Source organism: Rhamphochromis sp. 'chilingali' (genome assembly GCF_963969265.1).
Source record: "Rhamphochromis sp. 'chilingali' genome assembly, chromosome: 18".
Lineage (NCBI taxonomy): Eukaryota > Metazoa > Chordata > Actinopteri > Cichliformes > Cichlidae > Rhamphochromis > Rhamphochromis sp. 'chilingali'.
In genome coordinates, this window is record NC_137945.1 from 20,145,526 (window position 1) to 20,169,026 (window position 23,501).

General features: G+C 39.9%; 1 protein-coding gene across 1 annotated transcript in view; it reads right to left on the reverse strand.

Annotated features, from left to right (window-relative positions):
• The window catches only part of cntnap2a (contactin associated protein 2a), a 405,242-nt gene that overhangs the window by 4,632 nt on the left and 377,109 nt on the right, over positions 1-23,501 (reverse strand). Inside the window, exons 22-25 of the mRNA XM_080865727.1 lie at positions 22,168-22,401; positions 21,792-21,925; positions 13,954-14,047; positions 1,558-1,830 (exon numbers count right to left, since the gene is read on the reverse strand). Coding sequence (XP_080721853.1) covers positions 1,558-1,830; positions 13,954-14,047; positions 21,792-21,925; positions 22,168-22,401 — 735 coding nt within the window. The remainder of the gene's footprint in view (positions 1-1,557; positions 1,831-13,953; positions 14,048-21,791; positions 21,926-22,167; positions 22,402-23,501) is intronic.

Here is a 23,501-nt window from a genome sequence, read left to right on the forward strand (position 1 = left end):
AGAAGTCACTAGTAAGCAAGGAAGGTTTGAAGTACATTCCAGGGTCCTTCTATGCAAAAAAACGATTAAGCTAGGTGGCTAATATGTATTTACATGTACAGTGTCCAGTGATTATTGGTGACCACCAGTGCTACCTCTCAGCCTCCTAGTAGATGCATCTATGGTATAAATGTGAAAATCCCAGGTGATTTTCAGATTAACCTCTGACGTTGATCTCAAGGTTGAGGTCAGTAAGATTTGAACTTGTCCAAGAATTGTAGTAGATGCACATATGGTATGGATTTTAAAAAATACTATGACAATTGGTTCTCAAGTTATTGCATTCGTATAATTGGGTATCCACGCCGCCCGCCTGGCAGGGTGACAGCAAAACCCCATCAGCCTTTTTACGGTGGGTCACACTTCAAAAATATAATATTTTAAGCTTTCAATTTTTTTCTTTTAATTTAAGTTTGCTTATAAGCTCCTTACATGGACTCGCTCCAACCTGATTGGGTGAGTTCATCATGTTAAAACTGAATTTTAGTGAAAAAGTTACCAGAGCCTCTACTAGAGGTAGTGAGATTATAATAATAATTCAGCTGCTATACATCAAACAACAGCTAAAGAGGGACCACATCTGTGAGCATTCATTTTATGGTAATTATGTATTAAGTGGCATTTTTCATGGTGTACGCCTTCTTATTTATTTCCTTTGTATTTTCGTATGCACCATGGATTTTTATTTATTATTTATGGATTTTTATGTTGTAATTTTATGTATTTCTTATCTGGACTATATTGTTGTGCATTGTCTGGTGGTGTTTTTGTTTTTTTAAAATATTTTTTTCTTATTTATTGTTTTGAAATTTAAATCATGGTTACCTCTGCTAGCTGCATATGCTTGGATGTAATTGGATAAAACTACAATATATTTAAAAGCATAATAGAAAGGTGAGAACACAGAAAAGTAAACTGACAGAAACGGGAAAGGATGTCATCACCAACAAAAAGAAACTAACGCAAAAGAGTCGACTTGGCATCGCACAATCATTACGAAAGTGGAAGGATGGAGGGAGGTCTCAATATGTTATAGATCTGAGCTATCTATAGAGAACCTAAGGCAACATAAATAATAATCCACTTTGTAGACGGATGGCTGCGAGCAGACTTCGAGTGAGGACCTGGAGTCGAGATCGATGGACTGGATCAATTTCAGAGAGCTCAACGCTCCCAAAGGCACAGTTGGCACGGAGCCTGAGGAAAACGGATGCTTCCAGAATGATGACACTAAAAATACTAAAGACTGCCGCTGGATATATCATTAGTCTCTGTGTGTGTGTGTGTGTGTGTGTGTGTGTGTGTGTGTACGGACATGTAAACACACAAGTCTTAAACTAGCATTTCGAGGATACTTAATGAACTCTTGCTCTGCTGTGAAGAAAAACTTGGGGCTATAAGCTCTCCTTTGCCACCCAGAACTAACACATCTGCATTAACTGTTCAGACTGCACAGCGTTGCTTTTTCTTATCAGTGAGAAAAATGAAAAATCAACCTGTTGAGCATGTTCCACTCACCTGTTTTGTCCAGATGCCAGGGATCTGTTGCAGCAGACATTGGTGGGATAGTGAGAGGTGATGCCCCGCAGTTGGACTCCACCAGTTTACCCTGGTAAGATGCAGGTGACGCAGCTGCAGGCTGCTTTTCTGTTGGCGTTGCCTGAGACTTTACGGCTGTTCTGAGTGCAGACTTGAGTGGGGCAATTCCGTTGAACTCCACCCGCGACAGGCAGCCAATGAAACCTGGGGTGTTGTAACGCTCGATGATGACTGGGTCTATGTGTCCAGTTTCTGCACAGAGACAGGATCGGAGAGAAGCTGTCATCACCAGATGACTTTTAAAGAACCTATCTGTTGAATGTTTACTGAGACAGGTTAGTTATCTGGAACTACAACTTGTAATTAGATACTGAGAGAAGAAACATCAGGATCTCTACAAATGACTACAGAGCTCGAAATAAACAATTGACAGACACAACAAACTCCACGTACAGCTTTGAACAGTCAAGCATTTGTAGGCGTCAGTTTTTGCTGATGTACAGACAAAACAAACTCTGCAAGTTCAATACACCCGGTCAGATTAGGAATTCACACAAGAGAGTGAAGGCGAGGCGGAGGAGGCAGAGGAGGTAGGAAGCAGGGGAGGAACACACACTGACCTCTAATGTCAAATTAGAAGATGAATAATGAATTACAACCCCCGCTGCTCTCACAGGCTTTGTTTCTCTGTCGCGCTCTGCTTTTCTGCAGTCACTCTTTTATTCATGGGTTGATTTAGCAGCACAGCAGTGAGGTGATATTTCATATTCAGCGTTTTTTTTATTTTGGTTTCAACCGAGCACGAATACACGTTGCTCATCCTGCTCTTTGTAAGCGGCACTTATAATCATATAACAAATGTTTATCACACTTTTGTGTGTACATACGGATGTTGAAAGCCCAAACAAGGGTTCACTTCTCTCGATCTTTTTATTGCAATGTAATCCGTGTATAATCATAACCACATATATAAGTTAAAATAATGATAAAAAAGCTAGTTTTCTTCTTGTTGTCCACTGTGCTAACACATGACAGAAATAATTTGTAATAATTGCCATAATTTGGAGGGTAGGAAATTGCCTGAGGTCCACTTACTGCCAAGGCAATTCTGACAAATTCAGATGTTTAAAAGCAGCAATTTGTGCACTCATACAGCCGCCTCTCAGTCCAGCCCCCTCTCGCTCTCTCAGTCCTTTGATTTTCATCCCCTTTTGTTTTTCAAAAGAAAAGTACTTCAACACACAGACTCACACATAAATCAGCGCCTGAACTGCAGGTGGCCCGCCGAGCTCGGTCCAGCTGGGCCAATATCTTTGTTCAATCTGTGGATTTTGAGGGCTGTTTGTAGGTTGCACACGGCATATTTTCACGAGTGGAGAAATATCGATTTTTTTTTTAACCCTAATAGTTATTTGGAGGCGACTGAGCAGTTGTTTGTTTTAACGCTCATATGGCCCAAGGTCAAGCATAAAAAAACAACAACAAAAAAACAAAAATTCACTCAAAAAGGTCAGGTTATTCCAATAAAAATCACCAGAACAACATAATAGTACACCCACGCATGAATTATAACCCATGTGGTGGAAAACACCACGCAGGAGATATAGCCCTGCAGTTATTAAAACCCTTTATTGCAACACATAGCCAAGGCAGAGAAAAAGAGCCTTGAGACACAATCTGCAGACGAGTCTAGACAAACTCCCTGTTATCTCCAGTCCTTACGTTAAACCTTAGTGTCCAACCCTTATATCAAATCTGCACACTAAAACTGAATGGCCAGTCTAATGCAGAAGCTAAATTCCTTCGGCATGACAGTACACATTAATGCCCCCATAATATAAGAAACAAATTATAGGTGCAGACACACACTCACACACATATCCTCAAAGAAAATGGAAGAGATGCTTTTTTTTGTCTGCAGGCTGCAGACAAAAAAAACCAAAAAATCCCTCTAACACCTACAGTTCTGTGTAGACATGAAATAAACTTGCCATGCTGGCATAAACCTGGAAAGATAAAACAACAACAAAAACACACAAAAAAGCTGCCATTGACACTTTTTGGGAAGATGAAAAATGTACTACCTCTACTTGTGTGTGTAGACAAAGCCAGGTTTAAATTTTAACATGCATGGCTGCAATGCTTCTGCACAACCATGCCACACCCAGAGGAAAGCACTGGACAATCCCACAGATGAACAAGGGATGGCCAACTACAGTGCTCTGTGTATGTGTGTGTATGCACTGGTTTATTTAATGAATCCTGTTATGTTAGATGATGGGGTTCTGAGTATCTGGACATGGCTTATAATGCAATTCTCTCTCTTTATTCCATTTTCATGGGTCCAATACAAGTATGTACTGTACATGTGTGTGCTTGTGCACTATTGATTGTGCTACCAGGAACAGAGCCAAGCACTACGTGAGTTTTCTTAGTATTCAGCTGAGCAGACCTCCTACAGACACTTGCACTGTTTGTATTCTGTGCAGTTTGTCTTTGTAGGTGGAAAACAATAATTATGCAGACACTTGTGTTGAAGGTATTCATTTTTATACATGTACAGACGCACTCAAACTGAACTGCAGCTCTGCATCCCTCGGTCAATCAAGTCTCAGATCCGAGTCTCTCTTCACACCTCGAAAATGCCTCGGATGGTGAAACTGTAGGAATTTGCATATGCGTGGGGGTGTGCAAAATAGGTGGAGAGACAGGTACAGGATGGAAGCAAGGGCCTTGCAGTATTAAAGTAAACACAGCCAGCAGATTACTGATAACACGTAAAATGAATATGAATGAAGCTCTTTCTCTCCTGTGTGCCTGAACATGTGTTGATCACTGCAGAGGTCTGTGTGTGAATACTAATAGGCTCTCCGTTGGGAGGCTCCTCTCCACATAATGCCATAGGCAATGCACTGAGAGTATAGCTGACAAGCTTCCCTTACAAATCCGCATGCTTGTAGTTTAAATGATAGAACATTATTCTTAAACATCACAAATGTTACACCATGCTTTCTATTTAATGTTAACGCGGCGACACCATTATATAAGTGATACTAGTACAGAAAACACTCTAGTGATTTTTACCTTGCAAGAAAACAACCTTTGTGCATCAGTCAGCTTCCTGTATTTGGGTAAACCTTAGACTCAACTATAGTATTATTCTATCAAATAAAATCATGCAGTATCTCAGGTCAGGAAAAACTGAACATTAGGTAACCAGAGATTTCTAATGGGTGGTTTGCTTGGCTCCAGTGCTTAACAACACATTAATACGTGATCATTAACAAGTAATATCACCTTGTCAGAGCCAGTCACCACAACATCGCGGCTTGTAATCGCTTCTTTAGCTTGCCCTGATGGCGTCTTATGGAGCTTCCCAGACTAATCAATAAAACATGGGCACAAACAAACAGCTTTCCACACACTTAACATAATTAGAAAACAGAGGAGCATAATCCATTATGCTTTAGACTGAAATGATTTAATGTGGCATCATACGATACACAGAGCGTGTGTTGCATTGTGTCATGTATCATATAAGCCACCCTTATAAATATACCTAAAGACATGCTCGCTAGTGCACACGCATACACGACTGTAACAAGGTCAGCATGTTGATCAGATGTGACCGGTGATATCGTATGCATAATTCAAAAGGTGAGGGAGCACATAAAGCTGCGAGGAGAGGCCTGCTGTGAAGATAATGGGTAGGTAGGGGATGTGTTTTGAGGTGGAAGAATTGCCTCAAGAGGAGGAAAAAATAGGAGAAGTTGGATGAAAAAACAGAAGGCAGGATGGAGACGACTGCAGAACTAGTAGTGAGGGAGGGTGTGGCTGCCTCTCCAAGAAGAAGTGGTGGTAAGTGGAAAGGTGAGAGACACGAGGGGAAAATAGGGTGTGGGAGAAAAGTCTCTGATCTGAACGTGTGTGTGTGTGCGTGTGTGTGTGTGTGTGTGTGTGTGTGTGTGTGTGGGGGGGGGGGGGGGGTAGGAAAGAAATGGGGTGACAAGAAGGGTGCTCAAATGGAGGGGTGGAGGAGATCAAACACAGTTGCCATGGAAACAAATGGAAGCTGAAATAAGGGTGACAGAAGGAGAAAATAGGGGAGGTGGGTAATGAAAGTATGGAGCATTTGAGACGCATCAAAAATAACACTGATGTGAATCCACAAACCACACCCTTTGAACCACACAAACACACACATGCTGTCTGGTTGTTGGTCATGGCTGATGCAGGGAGGGTCAGAGAGAGAGAGAGAGAGAGAGAGAGAGACAGAGAGAGAGAGAGACATTGAGAAAGATGGAGAGAGAAGTGAAAATTAAATCTTCTTAAATTTAAGAAGAAAAAAACATGTAACCTTGAGCACAGCTGCTTTTTGAGTTTTTGGTCCTTGTGTACTGCAGTATTTGGGAACTGTAGTACTTTTGCAAATGCGATGGTCTCCTGTTCATTGGAGCATTAGAAGAAATAAATAAATAAATAAACAAAATGAGCTGCAGTAAATGGACACGTGTAAAAAGGGCATTTGTGATGTAGAGGATGATGAGAGGGGTTGTAGAGAGAAACAGGTGAAGACCATCTGTGTTTTTGACATGGCAAACGCACCTGTGATGGCAACATCTGCCCATACTGACTACACACACGCAGACATGCACACATACACACACAGTCATATTCATCTGTTCCAAATCTAGCTTTTTGCTTCATCAGGATGTTTGGGATGTACAGACAATGAGCCAAAAACACAGCCATAACAGAAAACACGCATTAGCAAACAGAGCAAGGGAAAAAAAATTAATACCAGGCTCTCTGTGACAGCTCATTTCTCTTCCTGTGTATTTTCCCGCAATCCAATTAATCCAGCGGGTGGATTTCCTTGTAAATTCGAAAGCATCAAAAATTGCTCAAAGCATGAAAAAGAAAGAATCTACCTCGCTACCTCTGCTGCAAATTCAATTTGCGGTTTATATTCAAATGACTCACTCTGAACTGTAGAAGCCTTGGCACACTCATGCACAGGGACTAACACAAACAAATGGTGAAACATGCATGCATCAGAGTGTAGTTACCTATGTGGAGTTTGCGTCTACAGGCAGTATGCTCAGCAAGCCTTCTTCCTCTCCTCTTCCTTTATATGTTCTTTCTGCCTGTTATGTGGATTTTCGTAGCACAGTACCACACTGGCAAGCACTTCTCTCTCTCTTGCCCGCTCTCTCACTTGCCCGCTCTCTCTCTCTCTCTGCACTGCAGTCCCACCCCCACTCTGAGACAGCAGCTGGAGAAAACCTGGATCTGGACTTATACTGGACTGGATTAGGACTTCCCGGTACAAGTACAACTAAGGGTAATAGCCAGAGGACAGTATGATGTCATCCTATCACACACAAACTGCAGGCACCAAAAAAGGCACACTCAGATTATAGAAATGGAGACAGACAGCAGCCTCATCTAACACTAAGTTTCCCCAGCGTCAGGGTGTCTTGTGCATCCAAATGTAAAGAGCAAAACCCAAAAGGCAGTTTCTGAGATGCTTAGAAGAGAGGAAATTGATTGCACTTCATCCCGACATGCTTTAGAAATTGGCCAACAGCATGCATAATCAGCAGTCTTATGTAGAACTGGGTGCTGAGCCATCAACCTTTCCACAAAACTGTCATCAACAGGACAGTACTTCAAATGATTTACTAATGCACTGGTGTTTCAGTATGCTGCAATGTTATGACCACTTTTTTTCTTCCACACAGCCTGAACTGTGTGAGGCAGACTTCTTGTTATTTCTTTAAGTAGACTTAAGACTTAAAGATGGTATTGCACGGTGGATCTGATGGTATTAATAATTCCATCAATGCTGACAAGATCTCACCGACACCACTGAAGCCCCAAATCGTGACAGAGCCTTCAACATTTTTTAAACATTGTTTGTAGACACTGAATATTGTACCTCTCTCCTGACATTTTCTCTCCATACTGATGACGATTTGAGCCAAATCTTTCACATTTGCATTCATTTCATTTCATTTATTTATTTGTTTCACACATGGTTCATAGAGGTGGGAATCACCATACATCCCACGATACGATATTATCACAATACTTAACGCACGATACGATATTATTGCAATTTTTTTAAAAAATATTTTGCAATATTCAGATTCTGTACATAAAGGTAAACTTTATCAATATTCATTTTATCTAATATCAAAGTCTCGCACTCAGTCTTTCTCTCATTTCAGTCAGTTTTATTGTTGACAAACTGAACGGTTTGTATTACAGTCTAGTCCAACTTAACTGAATGCAACCATCTGGTACAATTATAGCTATTCTGAACTAAGCAATTTATGAAAACTATGCAGCCCCTTCAGCAACTGAAGAATTTGAAAGTAAATTAAAACAAAATATAAATTTACATTAAATAAAAAAGTTTTAAACTTAATTAAAATAAAACATGTCTTAAATTAAAATAAGTAAACTGTCATGTTTATTGCTGCCAAAAAAAAGTTAAACACATTTGGACAGTGAAGGAATGTCAGGATTCTTGCTCAGAAAAAGGATCAACATGCTCTGAGCACAAAAACCTTTTTTGTAACACAATATCGATTTCTGCTGTCCCTGTATCGATAGATTATTAGCAAACAAAATATCACGATACTACACAGTATCGATTTTTTCCCCCACCCCTAATGGTTCAACAGTATTTCATTTCCTACATACAAATCCTCCTTCCCATTAATATAGCACTGCAGCCATGGGTGAAAAGGAGCAGGAAGAAGAATAAATTCTTATTAGCACCTGCCCCCTATCTGAATTCCAATTTCTCTTACAAGTGGGCACCAACAACCCAAAAAGCACTCTAATATTTATCAATATGTAACAATGCAAAACAAAACAACAAATCAGTATAATCAACAATATACAACACTACTAGATAGCAAAGAAAAATTCCACTCCATAAGCCCTGTTGCCACTGATCTTCATTCCAGTTCTTGTGTAATTTTCACACCTCTCCATGTTTCTGTTCCTCAAGAATGACAGCCAACCTCCCGTTGAAACCATTTTCTTGTGGGATCAATAAAGTGTCTATTTATTTCTCATGAGTCTTCAGTGATAGATCAACAAGAGGTCTTAATATATCTCTCATGTCCCTTGTCTTTTGTACTCCATTTGTCCAGTATCCTCAAATCGTTTAAGGACACACTGCACACCCTGCCAAAATATGCCAAGTTTTGGGCTGACAGTTATTTGGGAATCACCTTGCTGGTGCAAAAATACTGTTTTATACCCATCAAACTGTTCTACCTTTGTCAATTTTCATAAATTCAGCTAACAATACGCGAACAAATGATGTGTTTTTGCAACAGGCTGTTAGTAAAAAAGTGACTAAAATTAAAAATTTAAATTGATTCCTTGAGTCAGCCAAGAGAGCTATTGAGCAAGACCACTTTAAAAACTTAAAAGAAAGTCTTTAGTTGGAAGAAAAATGTCAGGACATGACCATTGCACCATATTATTTTCTTGTAAATCATTAAACGTAAAGGAAGTTAAAGAAAGTGAACTTTATAGCAGCAGATCCTGTTTTGTGAACATCAACTTAATCTGTATACTGATAAACTTGGAGCACAGATAAACCTGTTTTTATGCAATGGTGCTTACATAGTAACATGAATAATAAACTTTATTTCTATAAAGATTTCCTTAAACTCCATACAACAGACTTTACAGACACAGCAACTGTCTCACATCACATCTTGCTGAAAACAGCTAATAGGAGAGTCCAAGGAGATTTATAGGGAAAGAACAGGTGCATTTTGAAATAAAACTATGTGAAAAAGTAGACCAGTGTCTGCAAATAACAGCTAATAGAAGGTATTTTCAGCTGCTCTCTTATTTCCCAAAGGGCCGCCACAGTGGCTGGATCTGCATGTTTTATTTGGCACAGATTTTATGCCAGATGTCCTTCCTGATGCTACCCTCCCATTTATTTGGGTTTTGGACTACAAGTACAATAGCTTGTAGGCTGGTTCTGCCTCACATCTTTCACATGTAAGGCTAATGGGTTAACAACTACACCCATGGAGCCACTTCAAATAGAGGCTTCTTCAGAATAAAGCCGTCACATAAAGAAATGGCAATCTTTCTTAAATCCAGTGTAAAATAATTGGTATCACCTTAAGGGAGGGACACATTCATTCAGTGCGGACAGTTAACAGAAAAATAGAGGCCAGGGGGATAAAGAATAGAAGAGAGAAATCAGAAGTTCAGACTGGTACTGATGTACATGTCCTTTACAACTAACCCTCAGGGTTACAATCATCTCTCTATGATAGTACTTTCCCACTGTCACAATTTCTAGTGCTCTCTCTTTCTCTCTCTGACTTTGCCTCTGAATCTATTCCCTTAGAAAGACTCACACACGGTCCATGCACACACTCAAACACACACACAGACACTTGACAGATTTGCAGCACAGAGGACAGAGTCTGGAGCGTGCCCGCTGCTCTGGCTGATGTATGACTCATCTCTCCCATCTATTCCACCGGGACGCATAGATCTAGGCCCATACGCCGTACATCAACCACCCACCTACCACATTTCTACACACACACAGTTGTGTCACTTTAAAGGACATTGCAGTAATTTCTTACAGATTTCGCCTCACTATAACCACCGGTTACCTAACCCTTAACTTAACCTAACCTTCAACCAAGTCTTGATACTAAAATCTAGTTTTTTCTTTTATGAGGACTTACTTCCCCCCTCCATTACCCCAGATATGTGCAACAAAATACATGCACTCTCCATCCTGCTCTAACCATAAATATCCTCCGCTTAGGCACTGATGTAAGGACACTTTTTTACTCGCACACACATAAATACACAGGATACGGTAACGTTAAGCATAAGGTTTCATCATTTACAGAAGCATGTGTTGAATCATCCCTGCACTACATGATCAATACTACTTTAGCACAATCTCCCTGGGCAGCAAACACTGCAAACCTCAGGACACGAAACTGAGATTTCAGCAGGAGCAGCAAACATGCTAAATGATTTTATAGAGCCTTTTCTTTGGTTATATAAACCTGAGAATAATTAAATTTTTCTATTATCAAAGCTATAGTTGTTTTTCTGTCAGTGGATTCACTGAAGAACTGACCAATTATAGTAATAGTAAATGCTTTTATGGTTTTCAGGATAAAGGTTTCTATCAACAGTTGTCTGGGATCATATAGTCAATGTGAAATACTATCTAAAAGCTTACGTTACCTAATGTGAACAAATTAAGATTAGGCAAGAGCTATTACAAACAGCCTTGTGGACCGTGGAGCCTTATTAGCATTTGCCACAGAATACTGTAATTGACAGGTCCAACTCTGGTTGCCTGCACTTTTCACAGATGAGAATGGGTTCACCCTGAGCACATGAGATGGACATGACAGTGTCTGGAGAGGCTGTGTGTCCTGTAATATTGTTCAGTGTGACCAGTTTGGTGGTGGGTCAGTGATAGCCTGGGGAGGCTAATGTATGGAGGACTGCACAGACGTTTATGGACTACAGGCACCAGTGCAGTGGCTCCTGGGTTCCTCCTGGTGCAAGACAATACATGGTTTCATGTGGGGAGAGTATGCAGGCAGTTTCTTGGAGGATGAAGGAATTGATACTTCCCTGACCTAAATCCAACAGACAACCTCTGGGACTTTATGTTTTTGTCCATCTGACGCCACCACGTTGCACCTCAGACTGTCTCCAAGGACACCATCTGTCATTTCATTAGGTGCATGTCCTGAGGTTGTTAGGCATGCATACATGCGGGCATCTTCTGAGTACTGTTATGATTTGCTGCAATGTAATTTCGGTAACTGCGTCTGCTGCATCATCTTTCTACTTTTCCTCCTTTTGAGGTGTTTATGAATTCAGCCCTCTGTAGGTTGATTTGCATCAAACGATGTGGCATCCTTTCATTCCTAACACATTACGCAGTTCAGTGTAGACATCCAGCAGGTTTTCGCTTCCCATTGAGATCAGATGTGTTTTCAAAGTGTTTTTTTTTGAGCAGTGAATAGGTAAATGCGTCATAGATTTAAGGTTCAGTTAATAGTGTTTATCTGATAGTGTTTGTGAATTTGAAGCACGACTCTGGTGCTGTTAATTACCTGAGAAAAAAGCCTATCTTCACTGTACACTGATGATTATGAAGGTGTTCGGCTCCGTGTGATCATGTCTTCTCTTTTATGCTTCTCTAATGTCTACTTATTGTATTTCTTCCTTCATTATCCTAGTTAACTAATCACATCTCACAATCAACAGATTGCGAGGTGACACTGGAGATGTCTCTGTGATCAGTGTGTGAGTGTGCGTTTGAGCACTGCACCAAACACAGGGCGGCTTTCTCCCACAAACAGAGAATCTGATAGCTCAGCTGTCTGACAGCCTCTCTTGTCTCTGCGGTCCAAACACAGAAGTGGAGCAGATCCGATGAGATGTGGAAACACCCGCATTTGTTCCCTGTTCTTCTATTTTCTCTCTCTGTGTGGTTTAGTGTTATGATGTTTGCTACAATGTAGAAAATTAACATTTCGGTTTACTGATGTGTCAGCCTGGTTATAAACAAACATCTCAGGACTTGCTTGTCCTTAAAGCATATGTGCTGGTTTAGTTGGCTGAAGATTGATGATGGGGTTTTATTCCTCTCGGCTCTTGTGGTGTGTGCAGCGGCATCAGTAGTTCTGGCTGGTGAGAGAAGTCACATGTTGCTTCAACCTCAGTGAACTTCTCTGCACTTGCAGTAGAGGACAAAGGGCGGAAGGGGTGGCGACATTAAAATGCATCACGAGTCACTGTAAAATCGAATAAAACCAACTAATATTGTGAAAATCTCAATTGTGGGATTAATGAAGGCTATCTCGTGTAGCAAAGGATGCCACTTTGAAAATCTAAAAAAGATTAAGCCATTTAAAAAAAAGCAAACTGAAATGTATGTCAAATCCATACTGCTGAATGTCTAAATGATCTGGGAAGATTGAAACATGCAGATCCAAAAACCACCCAGTAGGGTTTGCATATTTAAAAATACAGTCATGTGAAAAAAGAATAGTAAGTAGCAGCCACGTGCTGCTAATCAAATGCACTTGGCTAATTCATAATAAGCAAATGCGAGCACCTCTGTAAAGGCAGAAATTTGGGCAGTTTGCTTGTTTGAAACATTCAGTCATGTGTTAAACTAATATCACAACCTTTCAGGCAAATTCAGTACAAGGTCGGACCGTGAATATACAGAAAGCTCAGGTACATCTCAGACTTTACAGGCCTCTGTAAGCATGTTAAATGTTAAAGTTCATGACAATACAATTAGAAAAATACCAAACAGTTATGATTAAAGGATTGCCACAAGATAGCCACTCATGTGTAAAAAGAACATGGCAGCAGGACTCAGATGTGCAAATTTGCACCTGAACAAATAACAAGACTTTGGAACTGTGTCTTTAGGACAGATAAGACCAAAGTGGAGATGTGGATGATCAGGAAGAACACCTCAAACTGTCAAGTACGGTGGTGGAGGGGTGATTATTTTTATTTTTCACAGCACTGGATCTGCCACATTTACAACCAAACAGAAGAAGATGAATCAGGCAAAGCCAAGTCACTATACAGGTCTTTGGCGTTCTCTAGTGGACAAAATCTAAAAGTACATTTACTTCACACAGAAGATAGATAGATAGATAGATAGATAGATAGATAGATAGATAGATAGATAGATAGATAGATAGATAGATAGATAGATAGATAGATAGATAGATAGATAGATAGATAAATAGATAGATAGATAGATAGATAGATAGATAGATATTTATGTATTCATACATATATAAATAACTCAGTTTAGAAAAGTGGTATATATCTGCCCGAGTAACTAATCACTAATCAATCACATTGGAGAGTGTTGGGGAAACTTCTCTGTACTGGTCTTACAAAACACTTTGTACTGTAAGTAGTTAAACAACAGAAAAGCTACCCTAGGAAGAAAGCTTTATAAATTAATCATAACCTTAACTAATTTGTAAAAAAAAAAAAAAAAAAAAGAATATCAGCCTATCATAATATCCATGGGAAAGTGCAGAAATGTTTGGTTTTTAATTTTTTGTCTGTTATTCTCAGATTGTATGACTCACAAGTAAAACATAGGTCAGAGGAGCTTGTTAGTTCCATATATGCTCAGCATGACAAAGGACTCTAAATGTATATGAAAAGATACTTTGATTTACACATTAGTGTGATTTCAGAGTGTTATACTTATATATGGGAGACATATATACATATAATAATGACCCGAATGCACAATTGTGAGCAGAAAAGGTTTAGCTAAAGTGACACACTCACCATAAACCTTTCCCAAGAACAGCGTCTTGACCAGGTTAAACTGTGTGTCTGAGGCTTCAGGGAGGTTGTAGCTGACTGCAGGATAATGATCCAGCTGAGACATGACAGAGATATAAAGAGATAGTGAGAAGGAAAGAGGGAGGGAGAGAAACACATTAGCATCCTTGTTTCATAGGGAGTCGAATCTAGACTAAAACTACTGACCACAGCATTTTGAAAAGACCCAGGCTAAGATCTGCATCAGCACATTAAGCAGAGTACACAAGATGATGAACAAAAGATGGTAATTCAATGCTGTCAGCCAATGCAAAGTAACACAGCACAATCAGAAGCTCAATGGTCCCCCCTCGTGGTTTCCAAACGCCAGGAAAGCTTTAAATATGGTAGCTTAGTAACAAGGAAACCACTCACATAGTCATACCTTGATTATCCTTCATTTTAAATTCCCATGAATCCTGATCAGGTCAGTGAAAATGAATTAAAAACACTTTGCAAAAATCAGGTAAATAGGATGAACACATATTGCATCTAATACTAACCCGAGGCTGTTCCTGATTTCTTTTTTCTTCTGGCGTTTCTACAAACATCATATATAACTACACTCTTCAAACAATGACCATAAAATCTGAGTGTTAGAAATGTCTCTGGACCAAAAAACCCTTCTTACCATTTGCTATAAACTATAACCCTGTTTAAAATATCACCTTAGATGTATATATTCTATAAACACTCCAACATTAAAATCCATCATGGTTTTAAAGATGTCAGACTACCTCAAACATCTTTTCTGGAAAGCTGTGATATTTTCGTTTTAGTCACGTCTGAAAAGTCATCTTGTACAATTATCCAGCAAACAAACAGCTCTTCCCTAGAAATAAACGATGATACAAATGATGCCTAATAATAATATGCAATTTCAAAAGTCTGTGGGGGGTTCAAAGGCATTCCTGAGAACTCAAAAAGGGCGGGTGGAAGACGAGCAGCGTGTTTACAAAGAGGAGCATCAGTGGAGATGTGAGAGCAGAGAGGGTGATAGAAGGAGGGAATGCACGACTTTAATATCCCTGCAACATAATTAACTTGTTATTGCTGTTTCAATGAAGTTTCTAATTAGCTTGAAAGCTGCAGCCGATGCTATTGATGAGAATAATTTCAAACCAACAAATTGGTTTTCGGTGTGTTCTAGAATAAAAAAACCCCCAAAAAACAAGATCTTCCTTCTTTCCTTCTCCCTGCCCACAGGAGGACTGTATCTAAGCATAAATCAGTCTGCAGAAAGCAGACTGGAGTAGAGGAGTTTGGTTGGAAACAATGACTTTTGTTCCTGGAAATTTGTTCTGTTGATGTGCTGAATAGCTGTCACGGCCTGTTAGCTGGGAGCTGAGCTGGACTGTCACTAAAGGCCTGAGATTTACGTGTGTATGTGTGTGGTAGTGCTTGTTTACAGGTTTAAATCAGCAGAGTCCTGCCATACAGAAATTTCTTTCTACCCACTGCTGCGCAAGACTATTTTCTCCCTCTTTCTCCTCACACGCACACACACACACATGCAGACACACAACATATCCTAATTTGATTCCTTCCAAAAGCCTGGTCTCAGTGGAGCATTGTGTGGGTTTTGTTTTCCTCTGTGACTGGAGGGTGGGATAATGGGGCACAATTAAATTGCGCTCAGCTTATTTACTTTTATCTGAGAAAACAAATTGACTGCACAACCACGGAGGGAAGCTTGAGTCTTGAAACCCCCACAAAACGATCCACTGAGGAAGACGGCCTGGGAAGAAACCTCATTTTACCAAACTTTGTCAATTACAACCGCAGTCATTGGGATCTCTTTCCTTTTTTCCTTTCTTTCTTTTTAACACAGTGCCATTTAGAAAACGCAGTTGCTGCCTCTAAAGTCACACATAGCTTACATAAGCAAAGTAACCAGGGGTTAGGCAAAGAGAAAATTAACAAAGGGTGAAATCTATTTCCCTGACTACGTGCTAAAAAAGAATCTAATTTAGCCAATGTGCTGTTTATATGCAAACTCATTTACAGTACACTGAGAGCCTTTTTACCTTCGTGGCACCTCTGTTTCCTTAATGATGTCTAAGGGATAAAAATACTCCCATCACAGATTTAACACTGAACAAAAAGAAATGCTAATTTTCCTCTTGAATAAATTGTTTAACATCATTATTAAGTGAACTGCTGAATTTTCATCTGGTCCGGGTCTCAGGTGCAGCAAGCCATTTACACCGCTGAGTCAACCAATGAAGCAACTGGCGGAGAGGAGAAGAGGAAACGGAGATGAGCCGTCTGCTGCCTGAAGGGACTCCTGACTTTCATCTCTAAACCCTCACAGTGTGAGAAAGGCAAAGTGAGAGATGGTGAGATGGGGAACTTATTTTAATCTCGCCTTGGCGCTCCTTTGATAGCGAGCTAACCTAACGAGACCTCACAGGCTGCTCGAAAACCAAACACTCTCCTCTGTTTGCTGCACTCTGTATGCCTGGGTGTACATGTCAGCACGTATTTTGTGTCCGCAAGCGAACGCCTCACCTTAAAGTAATCCTCAGATAATCTCAACGTATCAAAGTGATCTTTGTCATTATATTTTGTGGGTCTACTTTCTTTATCTAACAACAGTATCTGTTTCTTTCAAACCCCTTCTCCCCCTCTCTCTGGCTCTGTTCTGCCTTTTTCTTTTGTCCTACATTTCTCTCTGACTCTCGTTTCTCTTTCTGATTCAAATTACCACACGCTGACTTGTCTTGGCACATTTTCTCTGCTTTGTCTTTAAACTAAACAGTCGCTTGTCTAAATGGCTTTAAGATTTGGAGCCCTGATAAGCAGAGAAGTGAGGCCTCTGCACCCTGAGGTAAACAGTCCACTGCTTCTTATCCCTTTTTTTTTTAAATTTGGGGAAATTGAATTTGATCCACTGCCAGCCCCACCAGCACAACTGACTTTTATTGCATCTGACTCATATCTCTGCCTCTCACTCATTTTGTTATCTCGGATGCTCGCAACTAGGCCTTTGATGAGCGTGTGCACAAAAATAATAACAGGCTAGTTCCATTTTCAGTGCTGATGGCAGCTACTGACAAAACTGGCATTTTAGGCTTTAATGCATTATTCAATAAAAAAACAAAAAACAAAACAAAAATTCAAGCCTTGGAATTAGCCAGTAGAGTTTCCAGCATTCAAAAGCAGTTATTAAGCATCTCAGCATTTGCATGCAGTTCAGTACACTTCATATGTTCTGTACACTTCAAACGACTCGCCGTCAAAGAGTGACCGAAGCTGTGCGATCATCTCGTAGAAAAAGGTCATGTTTGCACCACGCATGTGTTCTAAGATGAATATTTATACAGAGGCAGGTGGAACAAACTGATAAAACAACACCGACATAGTATCACACTTTATATATCACTCACAGTTGCCCCATTTTTTCTAAATGATAAAGAAGATACAAATATTTGATGATCACCTTTAAGGGTTTTAGGGTTTCTAAATATTTTGCTGACTTCTTCATGCTTTACTATCCTGACTTTGGTCCTGAGTCATTCTTGGAGGCCCCTCATGGAGCATAACTGCAACGTAAACGACGCAGGGCCATTTGGCAGGTCTGAAAAATGCTTTATAAATGGATGTTATGGTTATGATTACAAAAAAAAATCATCATATAGTCTATAATAAGGTGAAGGACTAATGCTTCAGTGCACCTTTCAGTTGATATTTCAGCCATTAGTTATTATTTTAATCATTAGTTATTATTAATCTCTTGCAATCTTCTACAATGTGTCCACAATGTATCTGAGAGTTCTTCCTGTTAAAAGGGAGTTTTTCCTTTCTACTATTGCCATGTGCTTACTCACACGGGTTCTCTAATTGTTGGGTTATGGTATTTACCTTAAAATATAAAGCACCTTGAGGCGACCGTTGTTGTGATTTGGCACATTTCAATGGATGGATGATACACCATGCTGCCTAAATATAAACGCTGCTTCGGTCCTCTGATGATGGGCATGGAGAGCGTTACTGAACACATCGGTCTAAATAATCCCACAGGTGTTGAAGTGGGTTGAGGTATGGAGACTACGGCCATAATATATGATTCACATCATTTAAATACTCATACAAATCATTGACCCCTGGTGCTGGTGCTGTCATTTTTGAACGAAACTACTCCCAGGTTCAAAATTTTTCATCCAAAGATAAAAGCTGGTCACTCAGAAACAAACTGACTGACTGACTTTTGCCACCTTTCCATGTCTTTCTATTCTTGTTAAATGGACCCAGCCTTTGGAATTAAAATACTGCCACCCATGGAATAAACAGAATAATCACACACTCTCAGTGCAGTGAGCAAAGTGTGCCAGCAGATGGACAGCCAACAGGCCTTGCCTACAAAAGCATAGAAAGGTTACTCTTATTTTCACCTCTTGTGGCAAAAGGTGCCTTTTCTGCATAAATTGGGACATGATGCCAAAGTAAAGACAGTAATTTTTGTATACACATAGTTATACTGTTATACTTGCATCCACAAGTATCTAGGTCTTAGAGTTATAACCCCACTGATGCTGACTGCTTACTGCCTACTAATGCTTAGCGTGGTTCCTTGTTGTTGTTGCAGTCCTCCTGAGGAGAACATGTACTGTTCTTTGTTACTCATTAGTGCAACCTGCAGAGAAAGGCTGATTTTGAAAAGAAAAGTAGAAAAAAATTGCTCTGTGGTATGTGAGTTATGAGAGAACCTTTGGGAAGTAAGGAAAGCTATACAGTATTGGAATGGACAGATGAGTTAGACTGAATAATGTTGATTTTTGTAGTGCAGTGTGAAGCCTTTGTAGTTAGCTGATCTGACAGGATCTCAATAGTGCAGGCGTGTCTGTTGGTATGCAAGTCTGCGTCTGTTTACGTGCGGCTATCAAGTGCATGTACCTTGAAAAGAGCCCTGAGGCGGTAAGGCAACATGAAAAAGTTTCACTCATCAAAGCTATCTTTGTCAACGTACCTTCTGGCTCTACTTCTCATTCCTTATCTGTAAACTTCATCTATTTTCTCTCCTCATCTCCCCACCCCACAGATCACTCATCGATGCCTTTTTTTTTCTTAAATCTAAATGACCACATCATGCCCATCAGTGTTCGTCTGAATTCTTAACACACTTTAATGTTTAACTGTTAACCTGTTATAAAGGGAGAAAAATTTAAAAAAGGATTGTTTTTCTGTTTTCTTTTTTAAAGTACAGCCGCAGCACCTCGAAAGAACCACACTGGGATTGTGTACTATAGAGTTAGTAGTTCAGTCACATACTCAAGGCAAGACTGAACCTCGACACTGTCGATCTAGACACAACTAAGCTGCTTTCAATCAGCGCAGAGCACACTGTGTGCATGTATGCATGTGTGTGTGTGTGTGTGTGTGTGTAAGTGATGAGCAAGGAGTCTAGCGGATGCTCCAATCACTTTCCATGCCACTACGAAAGCATGTGTTATGTTAAAGTACTCCCAGCGGAGTGATGAGCAGCTACAGGAATGCGATTTGCTTAGAAAACGATTATCATTGGATGTTTCAGTTTAATTTTCTTGCTGTCTGAAATTTTTCGCTGCAGTGTGTGAAAGTAGGTGATGAGATCCCAGGATGGATGAGGTCACTGCTTCATGCAGGTGACAGACAGAGAGATCTAAGGGCTGTAGTAGTGTAGATTGAATGATTACAGGCTTGGGAGTATGGGACTGTGATTCATTGTAGTTCGCATTTAATTCCACTTAATGAAAGCAAGAATTAAAAGACTTCATGTTAGATGCATATTCTGTTTAACAGTGTTGAAACCGAACTTTTAAAATTTATATTAACATTTGACTGTTTCATTCTTTTCCTTTATGTCTATATCCTCTAAACATAACAATGACAGCATCCTGCAAAAACATCCTGCATTTGAACATATTCATATTTACATGTTCAAATGCAGAAATGAACCGGATAATCTCAACAATGTCTCCCTGCACGTAACATACATATTCTTTTTTAAATTGTTTTGCAAACTTTTGATGTGTTTATTTCATAACAATTATGCTAGTAATGATATGATGATCAATAGGAACTGTAAGCAAAACTGCTGCTATATTAATTATCACATGCTCTTACACAACCGCAGCTTGAAGCTTTGAGCCAAGCAATTTTTCACAGAGGATGGGAATCATTTTATAGCTAAGTTTAATGCTATGGTGCCTTCTGGCCACTAGAGGGGAGTGACATGTGAAGGGCTTACCCATTTAATAAGGGGTGTCAAATATAAGGACAATGGGCCACAATTGGACGTGCAAAGACTGTAATACAGCCCATTATACAGTTTTGGAAAACGCCAAGAAGAGCTTAAATGTTGAACTTTTACCTGTATTTTCATAGGTTTTACAGCTTTTCCTAATAATATTTCCCTGTGGCCATTTATACTAAAGTAAAGTAATAGATAAGCGTTTAAATGGAAGAAGAGTGCCTGTTTTTTCTTTATTGACTATAGAAATGTTTTTTAAATTGTTTTTGTTTTGCAAAGGCTCAAGAGGTTAAGAAAAAGCACATTTTTAGTGACTTAACAAAACTTTCTACTTGTAATTACAGGACAGTCTGGGCAATGAGCCAGCAGAACGTTTTCCATAATCTTGCACATTTATTCCTTACACTTCAAGTCATGCTGATGGATTTCTTTCAATTTCTATATAGCAAAAAACTGTAAGTTCTGTTAAAATTGCACTTCTTCTTCCTAAAAATAAACATGTAGTTCAACATCTTTACACTGACAGAAAGGGAAGTTTCACTTCAGATCAACATGAGCTGTATCTGATCCTTGATGGAAAATGAGTTTGACATCCATGATCTCGATTCACGGGGTTTCCTGTGCGTATAAGGAATATAAATATGCCCACAGTATGAAATGGTTAAGCCATTCAAGTGTCTGATATTATCAGTATATTACGTTAGTGTGCAGATACAGTATTCAAATTACACATTCTATAGGAAGCCATGCAGAAACTGTTGTTTAATTTTAGAATCCAAGACCATTTGTTTCTTTTTATTTCTCATTTCTTGTGACAATCCATTTCTTGGCAAACCCCGACCTGTCAGTGCAAATATGAATTTATTCCGATCTGGATGCAATCAATCTCTGGCTTTTACAAGTGGCTTCTATCCATTTAGAGCCCTCCTTAAACTCCAGCCTGCAGCCAAATGTGTGCATCTTAGCCCAGAATAAAGCCAGTAATAGTTTAGCTGAATTCTCACTCCATCCTTGACAGCTACTGACTAGGCTTGGCTGTATCGATCAGAGCTAAGCTGTTCAGTCGCACAAAACACACGAGCACATAAAACGCACACAACGGCAACATGGATAGAAGTAATTGATATGCACAAACACATGCACACGCACAAAATATCCCACACAAGCACATGCATTTAATTATCAGCATAGAGGAAAGAATTTGTGGAGTTGCAAACACACAACAATATGCGCTTACGCGAACACACACGCGCGCACAGATCGATGCGTTCTCTGTTGCTATACTTAGGCTGTCTACTGGAAGTAGATTAACAGTGGCAAAGGACAAGCAGTTTCATCACAGGTGAAAACAGCACAGGACACTGCACTCCTCTCTGACTTACTGCAAACCATTGAGCTAACACTTCCTGCGCTCGTGTAGTTCTGTACCCGTAACTGAGAATATGTGAGTGTTTTTAATTTGTATGGGACCCAAAAGTCCCTGTGCTGCACAGTAAGTTGAAATGTAATCCTTACTCTGAGTAAAAGACTAAAATAAGAGCTCAGATGAGCACGCGTGTTGGTTCTGTACCTGGATGGTGATTCTCCTGTCGTGACGGGACATGTTAATACTATGTGGCTGTCCATTGGCCAAGTTACGCTGGTCCACATCTATGGTGAACGGCTCCCTCAGACCACCCAGGTTATATCGCACCTGCAGCGAACCTGGAGACGTACAGATACAGCAGTTTAAAATCTCAGACACTAGGTGGCGCAGTCAGTTTTTTAGGCCTTATATATCATCAAAGCAGTTTTCTGTCAGCTGCTGCTCCGTGGTTGGTCGTTGACTAAGGAGGATTTTTGGAGATTATACCAATGTGTGCTGCAAGGAAGACGTTTAAATGTTGTCTGCAATGGTGAGCAACAATTTAATGTGCGTGTGTGTGTGTGCTGCGTGTCAGCCTTACCATTCTGTCTTAACACCACGGCAAGATAGTCCTGCGTCTTGGAGCTCACGTACATCAGAACAGCTGGAGCACTGGATGTGCTGAAACTAAAGGCCACCTCCTCCTTTGTTAGATTCACCTCATGTGGCGTGAGCTGGTGCGTCAACACCTTGGTGTCTTTACTGGCTCCCGCAATGGCTTCAGGCAGGAAGTTGTACTTTACCAGCGTCCCTGCCTCAAAGAAACCTCCAACATCTGGGTGAGATGATGGAAGAAGGAACAAAATGTAGGACCAAAATTAAGCTCTCACTCAAATGCAATAAATGTTGCTTGCTTCAACTGTACTGTGTTGTAATGTGCGCTTAAAACACAAGCAAGCAAGAAACCAAGAAAGAAAGAAAGAAAGAGAATTTTCCATCAAAAACAAGCCACAGGGAGCCACTCACAAGCTCATAGATGCAAAGACACAACAGGGTAGACATATTATATAGCCGGAGGGGAATAAACACACACATAAATAAGGCTGTGTTCAGATGATGTAGTAAAGCGAGTGTTAAATTGCTGTAGTCCAGCATTTGAAACCAAACAATGCACTGTTTACCAGTACATTAACAAACCTAATGGCATATTTCAACCATACCAGGAGGCTTATTGATTCTCATAATCAAATATCGAGAAGACGAGACCTTATTTTTCTATAGTCTATTTCTGTTACACTCCTTGTTTGTGTTCGTGTGTACGTGTACTCATTCGCCATGTCTGCGAGTCAGTTAAAAAGGAGATAAAGGCATAATACGTGTGAAATTAAAGACAATGGTTGCAGGGAAAGCAGAGAGAATAGGGTTGAGTGCGTATGTGTGTGTGTGTATGTGTGCAAATGCCACGCAATATGCCTCAACATGTTCTCCTTCCCTCTGCAGCCACGGTGAAATGTAAAATTACAGCCCTTATGGGTCCAGAATTTCAAGCGAACACATTTATGCATCTTTTTTAAAGCTTCACTTCACCCATCAGCTCCCACCAGACACAGTACAATAAATACTTCAAGCTACATTACTTTAATTTAATAGAACACTTATTACTTGAAAATGGGTAAGTTCTCTGAATAGTATTGCCACAGAAGCAAAATCTCAGCTCTATTCAGGTTACCTACCAATTTTATCCTTTATTTAGCTTTGCAATCATATAGTTCCAAGCCTCAGAAGTCTGGAGAGACCCATTTTAGCAATCTTTTTGTATTAACTGAACTTTATTGTTATGGGTAAGCTCAGATATTCCATATTAGAAAGTGCTATCCTCCCTAAACCTGTCAAACTACTTTTAAATTTGACAAAATTAACTTAAAAAATGATGTG